Below are 13,481 nucleotides of genomic sequence, written 5' to 3'. Positions count from 1 at the left end.
TTGATGATTAGTACAAACGAAGTACTAATAGGAAACCAGTAGTCAGCAGTAAATTGTTTAATATGGCTGTAAGACGGATCTTAGTAAACTGGCTTTCGTGTGGGAAGATTGTCAGTACTTATCCCTTCTTCTTCAGACCCGCTTAGCTAGAAGAGAAAATCGCAGAGTGCCCGGAATCAGAGGTCTATTGAGCTTTGTCCACACATAGTCGACGCCGTCGGTCGACGTCAACTGAAAGCGTACACTGCCTTGTTCACGCGGTGCGGTAATTCTTCCCGCATTCATGCGTGGAGAAGTGAAACAAAACCCTGTTGACACTACTCAACTTCCCCAAGTTGATCGCTGACCTACTTCATCATTAATCAAAATGATTCATTCGCAGAATCACACACCACAAACCATTCATCAACTTCGATTCATCAGAGGATAAAAAGAAACCGGTTTATAATATTGGGAAGTTCCTACATCTTGATAAACAAGAATATCTAATTGTGTTGTATGAATCTACTTAGCATCCATATCTGTCGGGATGGGACAAGGATTTTCCGCCATTCTGATTCCTCAACTACAAAAACCGTCTAGTATCATATCCATTTCCAGTGATGACGCTTCCTGGATTGGTAAGTTACACTGCAACAACTTGACTCATGCAATACCATCCATTCTGATTCCTCAACTACAAAAACCGTCTAGTATCATATCCATTTCTAGTGATGACGCTTCCTGGATTGGTAAGTTACACTGCAAGAACTTGACTCATATACAGTACCATGTACATATTTACTTACTTTACATGTTTACTTTAAGTAATAAGTAGGCACCTGTTTTTATCTTGTTTTTTGTTCTATTCCTGGACCTGTCAATTTTACTGAAGATCATAGGTACACCAATGTCAGGCTTGGCATTGGCTTTCCTAAAATGATTCCTATAAGTATCTAACCTTCTAATACAAGCTTCAAATTGCAAACAATATTTACAAAGACACTTTGTCATACACTCATATGTTTAAGCATGTAATAGAAATACCCATAGCCCATAACATAATAGAGGAAAAGTCCAACGCAGTTGTAATAATTACCTCTGATATATTATTCGCACCGATGAAACTTAAAATGATTTAGTTGCTCCAGTTAAGATAGTTAAGTGCAGAGACGGTAGACAGTAGTCCGTTCTCATAATTGCAAACGAGATACGTCTTGCAATGATTCTCAACACTATCAGTGTCTACATTAAAGCTAATATAAGTGCATAAAGCAGAGAAATAAATATCATTATGTTAATTGCTAGATTATTGCTTAGGGTATACCTCATTTATTGTGTGATAAACTTGTATTACTAGTAACCTCATAACCCAGTTATATATCAATGCACAATTGCACACTTTTGATGTCTTAACTCCTACTGCTTGAAAACCCCCTAGAAGTAAGGGATTGAAGACTTTCATTATCGGTTTATAAGTCCTCAATTGGTCAAATTACGGCAATTGTTATTAACAGCGCAATATCGCGTAAAGATGAATTGCATTCGGTTTCTGCTAATCTTTACAAATTCTATAATTTGTGAGGTATTGTACAATACTAACAATGGAATTTTCACACCAGTAATTTTTGTTGGGAAAAACACATTAATCCTTGTAAGTGTTTAAGAACAAAAGTGAATCCTAACTACCATCAGCATCAAATTGTACACTTTCAATGTTTCTATTCTTCAAAATATTGGTACTCGTATTTGAATATGTATTAGGTACTGGATAACTTCAATGCTTGATTATTTATCACTACATATTATAAAGGGAGAAATCATCAAAAGCGTCAGAGGTATACAGAAAAACAGTCATCCCAATGAGGAATAATACTTGATAGGTACATAGATGACTTCTTCATAGATGACATCTTTGGGGTATCTGAACTTGAAAGTATTCTCACCAATTCACTAGAAAATGATTCATCAACCACATTAATAATGCTTCATTGTCACTTCTGACTAAAATTACCATCAGGTCCTCTGAAATGTCAATATGTCCTCGAACATTTACATAATCATAACCATAGTTAATATTTTCAGTGCGAAAACAAATATCTGGGAAGTATTAGACATGCATAATGAAATGAGGGATTCCCTCAGTGTATTTTAGAAGAATTTAGAAAGGAACAATGAAACAAAGAGAACAAAAAATCGTTACCCATATATTGTGCCTATGTCCCTAATGTAGGTAATAGCTGGTAGATATTATTGTTTTTCTTGCATCTTTGTATATTATGAAAACAATACAAAAAAATCCCCTCGTATGCAGGTACAATTCAGCGAAAAATTTCACACTCAAGCATACATGCTAATTAGTTATCAGTGAAACTATTCTATTAAATCTTGTGGTTTTCTTGTGTGTAAATCTAATTTTGCTTTTCCTTTTTATTATGATTTCAGCGAGTTTGGGCGTCATTTCTACACCAGTGGGTTCTCTATTTGCTGGGATATTCATGGATTTGTTGGGGAGGAAGACTACTGTCCAGCTGACGGCAATTCCGTTCATTATAGGATGGACCATTATCACCGTATCCAAGGGTTTCACTCTGTTATGCGTTGGCCGGTTTATCACAGGAATGGCAATAGGTGAGTTTAGATATTATTTAATACCTAGCAAGATCAATATAATGCAATATCACATACATACATACATAGGAAAGGCAACTGAACTGGTCATAATCGACTACTTGTGATTGAATTGAATATTACCTACATCGATTACAGATTAAATTCTTATCAATACTGGGTTTAAAGTAGAAGTAGGTACAATGCATTATACAGTACAATGGTCGTTATCTTTCTTTGCATAGTTTGATTTGTGAATCATAATATGTGCAAAATAAATATGTTTCATTTGATTAACACGATTTATCTCTATGTTACAGGTATGTCATCAGCGTGTTACGTGTATGTGGCAGAAATATGTTTACCAAATGACAGAGGTTATCTATCAGCATTCGGTCCTGTGTTTGTGTCTCTGGGTGTCCTCATAGTGTATTCCCTGGGTTATATTGTAACCTGGCAATATACGTCAGCTGCATGTGCTGTGGTAGCATTGGTTGGATTTGCAGCAATGCACGCCGTACCTGAGACACCCTCCTGGTTAGCAAGACAAGGTTGTACCAAGGAAGCTAGGAGTGCACTCGTCTGAGTCCCTCCATTTCCACGGTGCACTGCCACTTTGACATTAGCATAACATTTTGCTTGAGTTATTCCAGCTATTAGAAGACTATTAAGATCATTATGTATTCCGACATTGACCTAATCCCGAACACGAGTATCTGTAGCGTGAGCTTGAAACATGCAGCATGCCTCACGATTTCTTCAACGAGCGTGACCCTTCCTTCGTTGACAATAAAGTGTCACCGGTGATGACTTCTGACAAGTGACTCTTGATGATTAGTACAAACGAAGTACTAATAGGAAACCAGTAGTCAGCAGTAAATTGTTTAATATGGCTGTAAGACGGATCTTAGTAAACTGGCTTTCGTGTGGGAAGATTGTCAGTACTTATCCCTTCTTCTTCAGACCCGCTTAGCTAGAAGAGAAAATCGCAGAGTGCCCGGAATCAGAGGTCTATTGAGCTTTGTCCACACATAGTCGACGCCGTCGGTCGACGTCAACTGAAAGCGTACACTGCCTTGTTCACGCGGTGCGGTAATTCTTCCCGCATTCATGCGTGGAGAAGTGAAACAAAACCCTGTTGACACTACTCAACTTCCCCAAGTTGATCGCTGACCTACTTCATCATTAATCAAAATGATTCATTCGCAGAATCACACACCACAAACCATCAACTTCGATTTATCAAAGGATAAGAAGAAACCGGTTTATAATATTGGGAAGTTTCTACATCTTGATGAACAAAAATATCTAATTGTGTTGTATGAATCTACATCTAATCATATCTGAATTGAGTAGGTGTATGATATTACCCAGTAAAAGAACAATATTAATGACTTTAATTGACAAAAAATGATTTATAGTATGGGCATTCCCTGTAGAATTTGTACAATAATATTGATTTTAATGATCACAACAACAAAAAAAAAAAAAAAATATATTATTGATTTAAAGGTATTCCCGATGTCTATGTAACAATTTGATAATATCGTACCAAACCTTTCAGAGGTTCTGGTAATTATTCCTTCTAAGTTTACATCATGAACTCCATACTCAAGATTTGGTACTTTGCTGATTACTGAGATGTTAGAATCAGTAACAGTAGGCATGTACATAATGTACAATTGTACATAGATAGTATATTATCTAGTATAGCCTTATTACCTAACTTTTTTTAATGACTAGGTCCTTCTATATGGGACTCGATCTTTGCTCCAATGGAATTTACAGACTGTGAATCTCCAGTTGCAAAATTTTTAGCAAGTGAAAGTTATCACAGATAAGGCTAGAGGTAATCTATTCATCACTGATAAGAATATATACATCGATCAAATTTTCTTCATGTGATACCGAAGTATCACTAAGGTATTTTGGGAAAGTACGTATAGAAAAGGATAAGAAAGATCACAAGTTAACAGCCAACGTGAGCATTATTGTTAAAATGAGAAATTCAACCTTTGAAATACATATTCTTAAATCTGGATTATATAGATTTAATTAGAATGTCTTAAACATACCGGTTTATCACAGGAATGGCAATAGGTGAGTTTAGATATTATTTAATACCTAGCAAGATCAATATACTGCAATATCACATACATACATGGTTTATCACAGGAATGGCAATAGGTGAGTTTAGATATTATTTAATACCTAGCAAGATCAATATACTGCAATATCACATACATACATAGGAAAGGCAACTGAACTGGTCATAATCGACTACTTGTGATTGAATTGAATATTACCTACACCGATTACAGATTAAATTCTTATCAATACTGAGTTTAAAGTACAATGCATTATACAGTACAATGGTCGTTATCTGTCTTTGCATAGTTTGATTTGTGTATCATAATATGTGCAAAATAAAAATGTTTCATTTGATTAACACGATTTATCTCTATGTTACAGGTATGTCATCAGCGTGTTACGTGTATGTGGCAGAAATATGTTTACCAAATGACAGAGGTTATCTATCAGCATTCGGTCCTGTGTTTGTGTCTCTGGGTGTCCTCATAGTGTATTCCCTGGGTTATATTGTAACCTGGCAATATACGTCAGCTGCATGTGCTGTGGTAGCATTGGTTGGATTTGCAGCAATGCATGCCGTACCTGAGACACCCTCCTGGTTAGCAAGACAAGGTTGTACCAAGGAAGCTAGGAATTCACTCGTCTGGTTTAGAAGGAGCACTGCTGTAGCAGATGCAGAACTAAAGGAAATTCAACAATCACTCAAAGTTCAGATGGCAGGATCATCCATGGATCATTGTGCTCAGACTTTCACAAACTCTGCGGTATGGAAACCTTTCTTTATCCTCATAGGATTTTTCTTGTTCCAAGAAGCTTCAGGAATGTACATTGTTCTCTATTACGCGGTCAATTTCTTCGAAGATGCAGGATCTAGCTTAGATGACTATGTAGCTTCCATTATAGTAGCAGGTTTAAGATTCTTCATGGCAATCATAGGTTCTGCTTGCATTCAAATGTTTAGCAGGAGGGCTTTGGCCACCACTTCGGCTTTCTTCATGGCATTGTCCATGGGGATCTCTGGTACCTATGAGTATTACTTTTCTGAGCTCAGTATGGATGATAGACCATTGAACTGGATTCCTCTAGCATGTATTCTAGCTAATGTGTGTGCTAGTATGTTAGGGATGTTACAACTACCCTGGGTTATGATTGCTGAACTATTCCCACTTTCCGTCAGGGGGATTATGGGAGGTATTGTTTGTTCCTTGGGGTACTTGTTCATTTTTACCACTGTCAAAATGTACCCAGACTTGATGTATCTTCTAAATATGGGTGGCATGATGTGGGCATTTTCATGTGCTTGTTTATTAGCCATGGTTTTTATCCAGGCGTTCCTACCTGAAACACAAGGCAAAACTTTATTAGAAATAGAAAATCATTTTAGGGGTAAAAAGAACATGGCAGACAGTACTGAACATTTGGAAAAGGGTTTTCACCAATCAACAGGTAGTATTTATACCATTAACCCAAATGCTCGTGAAGTTTGAGTGTGAGTTAGGTACTTTGCTTCTAAAGCAGAGAATTAAAGTCTGATCTAGGTGACAAGTAGCTTAGGCTCTTCCAATATGGTACAAACAAAAATTATTTTGCGACTATTGACAAGATGTAGCTAAAGAGGCAATAATTTATAATATCTGGAAAAAGGACTGAAAATTACAAACAAGATAAGAATAGCCATGATGTTCGCCAAAATTGAAAGAAGAGGACACCTAATGGTTTGACAAGGTCGGTCAAACCACTCGCTACAACTAAACATGTGCAACTCGTATGCAAACACTACTAGATGCTGTAAAGAACTGCACTGCATACTAAGCTGGTCCGACATGACACGATGTCAAATAAAATAATTAATTTCATGCCACTTGTAGACAAATTGTGAATTTAAATAATGATAAGAAAACCTTGCATGTAGTATGCTTTCGGAACTTGTGACTTGCGGAACTAGAAGCAAGGTACTTGTATCTGGGTAAACAGTTGCAAGAACAGCAATTATACTCATTAGAGCATTCAAATTTTAACATTACAATAAATTGTGAAAGTTGACGAATGAATGTTGACCCTGAAGACTTTGAGAAAACAGAAACCAAACCACAAGATTCAGAATGAGCAGGCCTTCAAGTTCAAGGCATTAGGAATTGTCAAGTCAGTTACTCCTGAAGGCGAAAGTTTAATGGGGTAATCAGTGATTTAATTAATCATGCCTAGACTACACTGTATTGTACCAAGGAGCCCTTTGACCTCATTAATCGAATGTAATTTCCAGTTGGATATGTAGGGTGTAGTCGAACAGGTAACAGGGTTATTATAATATGTTGGTAGAAACATGTATTTTCAGTTGAACGAAACACGAAAGATCATGAGTTCGATTGGAACAGAAAGTCAATGTCAAATCCAGTCCATGCACGAGAAACCAACCCTTACGTAGACGAATAGAAAAATCAGGATACCTACTTAACTAATTACTTGACCTGATCAACAAAACACTGGAAGCAATAACAAATAACAAGAGCACTCGAAACTATTTCCTGCACTCACAGAATTTGACATGGCGATGAAGTGATCTTTTTCCTACTCCCTGAAGTTCAATATGAAAGTTCAAGGGAATCTGTTTCGGCATTTATCACATCACTAATCATATACTCGTACGAATAATATGTAAAGTGCTCTCAGACTATTTAATAAGTCTATCCAAATGTAGCCATTGGCATATTGTGAATTTGGGACTACCAAGCATTAGCCGACAGTCTTGAATCTAAATAAAACAGAAGATTGTTCCGTTTATAACAATCACATTCACTATTTATGTACCAGCGTACCGTACCTATAACTTTATAGATCCATTAGTACCTATCTCTATTCCTCGATATAATTCATTGTGAATTTGGGACTACCAAGCATTAGCCGACAGTCTTGAATCTAAATAAAACAGAAGATTGTTCCGTTTATAACAATCACATTCAATATTTATGTATCAGCGTAACTTTATACATCCATTAGTACCTATCTCTATTCCTCGTTATAGTTCTTATTTAACAACACACATAAAATAAATACTGTTTGTTTTATTTTACTCATGATAAGATTTATACCAAATAGGATCTAGGATCTACATGTGTACGATGCACAAAGGAGAAGGGTTATAGTTCTTATTTAACGACACACATAAAATAAATACTGTTTGTTTTATTTTACTCATGATAAGATTTATACCAAATAGGATTTAGGATCTACATGTGTACGATGTACAAAGGAGAAGAAAAGTTTACACTTGGTTATCTTTCAAGTATCTTAATTCTCTGTTTCCAATTGAATGTTCCAGATAGCTGCTGTGATAGCAACGCACATAGCATCCATAATTATTTTGGAGAAATATGTGCGTACCTACATAATTATATAAGTGGCGATTTAATATTTAATTATTGGATTGTGTATCTCAGTATTTTTGTGGTTTGGTTCATGCCTTCTAATCTACCAAACTAATTAATAAGTTGAAAAGTACTCCCTAAAACTCCCTATTTTACAGAATTATTTTGGAGAAATATGTGCGTACCTACATAATTATATAAGTGGCGATTTAATATTTAATTATTGGATTGTGTATCTCAGTATTTATGTGGTTTGGTTCATGCCTTCTAATCTACCAAACTAATTAATAAGTTGAAAAGTACTCCCTATGTTACAATGTAGATATCATTGATCCATCATTCAATGTCTAAACCTGCTACATATAATATGCGGATGACAAAATAAGGGGAACTTCCACCATAAAAGGTCAAGGTTTAAATTAGTGCAGAAATTTTAAATTAAAGCTAGGTAGGTAATTAATTTCCTCGGCATCATATCTCTGATCTAGATCTACATAATTACGCCACAAGATACTGGGACTTACCTGATTTTTAAATATAAAAACCTGATTTTGTAGGAGGTTCCAGAGTTAGTTCCTATGTAAATAAAATTCTAAGTAATCAGCAAAATATAATCGACTGAAGAGTACAAAAAAGATCCAGCATCTTGTATTATCCCATGTCGCACAATGAGGATGTAAAAATTATTTTCGCACGAAATAAACATAACATATAGGACAAAGACCTCAAAGCTCTCATCAACCCAACTGTCCACATTCCTGCAATAAAGGGCAAGGTTATCCTTCTACTTGTATATCAGGAAATCTGGACCTCGAGGATAAATGAATTGAATTTTACGCCGATAAAAAAAGACCACTTGTAACATCACGTGACTTACACCAAACACAAAGTAAAAATTATTTTTATTTGTTGCACATAATATGTCTTATGTATTTATTGAATGATCTTTTTCGGACACACATTTGTAGATCATTGGTGTTTTTCTGACTGTTTGAAAATCAATTTTAATTAACAAATAAAGCCGTTCTCCTCCTTGTCATATCATCAATTAATATGTAGGTATCTTTTTATACCCATTACCAAATGAGCGGTCATTAAAATATTCATGAAATTTATTATATTTTACTTTATTTATTTGTGTACCTACCTATTTTGAAAGAATCACCGGAAAAAGTCATAAGGAACTATTTTTACTTTAAAATAAAATACCTTATTAAGTGATCTTGTCTTTCATTATTATTTAAACGTACTTCAGATTATCTATCGAAAATTGTATTATTCTTCGATATGCTGACGAACATTGAAGATATATCTGTGGTAATCAATGGTGTTAAATTTGTCTGAAGATAGTTCCTTATCATTTTCGGTGATTAGAAAGAGAATATCATTTTTATGAGAATGATTAGAGATAGGATTTGATTTTCTTCGGTGGATGTGGATATTTTTTCTTTGTATCTACACTTATTTCTATTACGTTTATAAATATTCAAGCTTATTACATTCATCATTACTTTCTTTGTACTCTGTATTGTATTATTTTTATCCACTCTCTCTTTCCCGATGTATACTCTTTGTTTACCTCTTTGAACCTTTACATTTACTCCCCCATTTTTTTTTTTTTTTTTTTTTTTTTTTTTTTTTTTTTTTTGGGTCTTCGGGGATCAACACATTTCGGTCTTGTGCGGCCAAACTTTACCTATGTCCCTTCTAATTCCATTTCATTCGTCATTCCATTTCATGTTAACCACCCTCTCTCCCCTCAAAGATCTACCTTCCTCTGATATTACTATAACAGCTCTTCTATTCAATTGTGATCTTTCTCAAATAAATCAATATCTTGAAACAAAGCAATACATAAGATTTGTTCCATAATTATTCAGGTGTTTCTTTAATCCACCGATGAAACTTCAAGTCTCCTATAGGCTTGTGAAACCCTATAAGCAACTCTGTGATATATTATTTAATATTTATTTGTAGTAGAACTATTATTTAATTGTAACTATGTATTAATTGTGAATCTTATTTGATGAGAATAAAGCTCAGATTATGTATTTTTAAATTTCATTGTATCAAGTTCTCTTATTTTCTCATATTACAAAATTGTATTATTTTTAGAGAAAAATTTACCTTCTGCATACAGACTATTTCAGATAGTTTTTTGAATTACTGAAAAATTCAGAACTCCAGACACCCATACCAGAGGTGTTCTGATGAAGAATGGGGCACAACCAAATGACAATTTTTTTCGAGATAGAGTCCTATTCCGATGTAAAAGTACCCAAAAAGTGCATTGGCGCACTCAAAAACATCCAAAACGGTCCCTAAATCCCCTAAAATGTCGCTAAAAGGTCGCAAAAAAAATAACGTTGAAACAGCCATGGTTTACGACCTCGCATGAACTGACGTCATCACGAAAAAATGGCTGCCCGCGAAAATTATAGGGGCTCAACCAAATGACAATTTTTTTCGAGATAGAGTCCTATTCCGATGTAAAAGTTATTTCATGTTAACCACCCTCTCTCCCCTCAAAGATCTACCTTCCTCTGATATTACTATAACAGCTCTTCTATTCAATTGTGATCTTTCTCAAATAAATCAATATCTTGAAACAAAGCAATACATAAGATTTGTTCCATAATTATTCAGGTGTTTCTTTAATCCACCGATGAAACTTCAAGTCTCCTATAGGCTTGTGAAACCCTATAAGCAACTCTGTGATATATTATTTAATATTTATTTGTAGTAGAACTATTATTTAATTGTAACTATGTATTAATTGTGAATCTTATTTGATGAGAATAAAGCTCAGATTATGTATTTTTAAATTTCATTGTATCAAGTTCTCTTATTTTCTCATATTACAAAATTGTATTATTTTTAGAGAAAAATTTACCTTCTGCATACAGACTATTTCAGATAGTTTTTTGAATTACTGAAAAATTCAGAACTCCAGACACCCATACCAGAGGTGTTCTGATGAAGAATTACCTGCTCGTAAGTCTCGTGACAGGATAATTGATAGACTATCCAATGCTATTTGCATACAGACTATTTCAGATAGTTTTTTGAATTACTGAAAAATTCAGAACTCCAGACACCCATACCAGAGGTGTTCTGATGAGTTTGTTCTCAACTACACGAAAATCCTTCATATTTATCCAGAACAGAAGGAGGTAGACGTGAACATGAGCAAGAAAGACGATATTCCGAAGAAGATAGAGAATACAAAAAGTGACAACATGAATAACTTGAAAAAACATGGAACATGGCTGCCCGCGAAAATTTTGTGCGTTTCAAAATTCGAAAATTTCAAACGAAGATTTCTCCTCTTAGGAAGCCTCAAATGAAATTTTGAGCATTTCTATTGCAATCAGCGTGTTTCGAACTTCCTTTATCAGCGAAGAAAAAAAAAAGTGGTTGAGCCCCATTACCTGCTCGTAAGTCTCGTGACAGGATAATTGATAGACTATCCAATGCTATCGGCACTACAAGACTTCATTGCTATGCATACTGCGAACTGACTCTTTCCATGTGCATTGTACGCGAGTACAACACTTATACGTATACCTTAAGGAATATGACATCTTGACCTCATCGCGTACGGGAGCGTTTCTTGTGACATCAAGATACAAGATTTACCGGAATTTTTTTAATAGATTTCTTTCGGAATCTAGAAGGCCCGAAAAAATCGCTAGTTCCTCATTTACTCTTTCATATTAAAAACCTCGCCTAAATAAGCGCATAATAAGGTCTATTGCTGCAGGTATCTGTCTATGAGTTGACAAAAACCGAGGCACCTCTATTGACAAGGTCCTGACACATTCTGACACAAGCAGGGCCGTAAACGGGGGGGCTCATCCGGTCCCCTTTGGTCCGGGCCTAGGCCAATCAAGGAACCAGTAGTTTATTCTGTAATGGGTATTCTGTACCAAGGGGGGAACCAGGAGTTTTTTTCCAACTAAAATAAAATATGGGTACCTAAATAATAGAGCCTAAACTACCTAGTAGGTATGTACTTTTTTCCTTAAGAGGTTTGATAGAGAGAACAGTTCAGGTCTTATCGTCCCGAAAGCGCAGAGAGAACGAAGACAGGATAGGAGAAAGCCGGAAATTGAACCCGCTACCTAGCGCTTACAAGGCAAACGCTCTACCCCCCCAAGCTAACTAGACTGAAAAAAAAAACTTGTTGGAATTAATGTGACGAGGTTCCCATTCATTATACACAAAGAGCCCACTCTGAGGCTTAAGTTTAGGAGCAACTGCCTCAAGGGATGGCTTAAGCTTATATGAATCTATGAGGGGCCCATTATTTGAGCCCCAGAGGCCCGGTCAATCTAAAAACGGTCCTGGAACGGCGCGGCGTGCGGCTTCATCGAAATGGTAGCAAGGCTAGGAGACGTAAAGTGACGCAATGCTCCATGTCACAATATACTGGCAGAGACATAGTCACTGATGAGATAGATGAGGTTAAGCCACAGTCGGAGGTAAGCCAATGGGAACAGTGGATACAAGGTGGTGAAGAAACCTGGAGATTTGACTGAAACTATGTGAGATAGACACATAAATAGGTACATACGAATACATATAAACACATATATAGTAACTATGCAATATACAATTTAAGTACATAAATACATGTGCAATCGTACATAATATACATGATATAGGTAAATACTATGCATAAGGCTGAAAACAGAGTGGAGCGGAGAGCATAAAGCATCGAGCAAGCGACGATAGAGGGAAGTGACGATAGAGGGAAGTGACGATAGAGGGAAGAAGGTTTCAACAGACTTTCTTTTTGAAAAGGAGATTGTCTTATAACTAGGGAGGCATTGAACCTTTTTTCACCCCTCCTTCATTTTCCTATCCTCCTTTTTCTTTCAGCAGAGAGATATTTTATACTTGCCAAAACCTACCAGAAAGCCTGTAAGTATAACGTACTGTCGATTGAGTGGTGAGACAGATAAAAGACTGAGTATGTTATCAAATCTCTCTGTTAAAAGTTTGAGCGACTTAGGTAGAAATCTAAAGCCATGAGAACAGCGAACTCTTTTGGGCCTTCTTCAAAGTAATGGCCTTAAATAGCGGCCGAACTGTACATTTCTCGAGGCTCAGGGACACTTTTGATTTACACTATATCTTCCAAAGGCCGTGAGAATCTCTCTCTCTCTTTCTCTCTCTCTATCGATGGTTTTATGTTTCAAATTTAATATGCGCTACAAATGGGGAGGTTCTCCAATAACAACGATTTGACACCAGAGAAATAGAGAATCAGAGAGATAAAAAGATGGAAAAAGAGAGAGAGAGAGAGAGAGAGAGAGAGAGAGAGAGAGAGAGAGAGAGAGAGAGGGAGAGAGAGGGAGGGGGGGGGGGGGGGGGGGGTTTGAAATTAGTGGAGACGCCAGAACTCCCAATTCCCAATGATGAGGGAAAAAA

At 36.0% G+C, this 13,481-nt stretch overlaps 1 protein-coding gene across 1 annotated transcript; it reads left to right on the top strand.

Annotated features, from left to right (window-relative positions):
• Positions 1-512: 512 nt before the first annotated feature.
• LOC103507196 (facilitated trehalose transporter Tret1-2 homolog) lies at positions 513-8,183 on the top strand. Its single transcript, XM_026822021.1, has 6 exons — positions 513-620; positions 2,425-2,610; positions 2,910-3,169; positions 4,668-4,689; positions 5,062-6,265; positions 8,041-8,183. Exons 1-5 carry the CDS (start codon positions 530-532, stop codon positions 6,165-6,167), a joined length of 1,665 nt encoding a protein of 554 aa, XP_026677822.1. The 5' UTR covers positions 513-529; the 3' UTR covers positions 6,168-6,265; positions 8,041-8,183.
• The last annotated feature ends 5,298 nt before the right edge of the window (positions 8,184-13,481 follow it).

The sequence above is a fragment of the Diaphorina citri genome, unplaced genomic scaffold, assembly GCF_000475195.1.
Source record: "Diaphorina citri unplaced genomic scaffold, Diaci psyllid genome assembly version 1.1 scaffold14, whole genome shotgun sequence".
NCBI lineage: Eukaryota > Metazoa > Arthropoda > Insecta > Hemiptera > Psyllidae > Diaphorina > Diaphorina citri.
The sequence above is the reverse complement of the archived record's forward strand: the minus strand, read 5'-3'. Positions and strand labels throughout refer to the sequence as shown.

Excerpts from the sequence above, each read along its gene's own strand:
- LOC103507196 (XM_026822021.1), top strand. The coding sequence starts at position 530 with ATGGGACAAGGATTTTCCGCCATTCTGATTCCTCAACTACAAAAACCG. Across the intron at positions 3,170-4,667 it reads AGGAAGCTAGGAGTGCACTC|TTTATCACAGGAATGGCAAT; the intron begins GTCTGAGTCCCT and ends TAAACATACCGG. Across the intron at positions 4,690-5,061 it reads TATCACAGGAATGGCAATAG|GTATGTCATCAGCGTGTTAC; the intron begins GTGAGTTTAGAT and ends TCTATGTTACAG.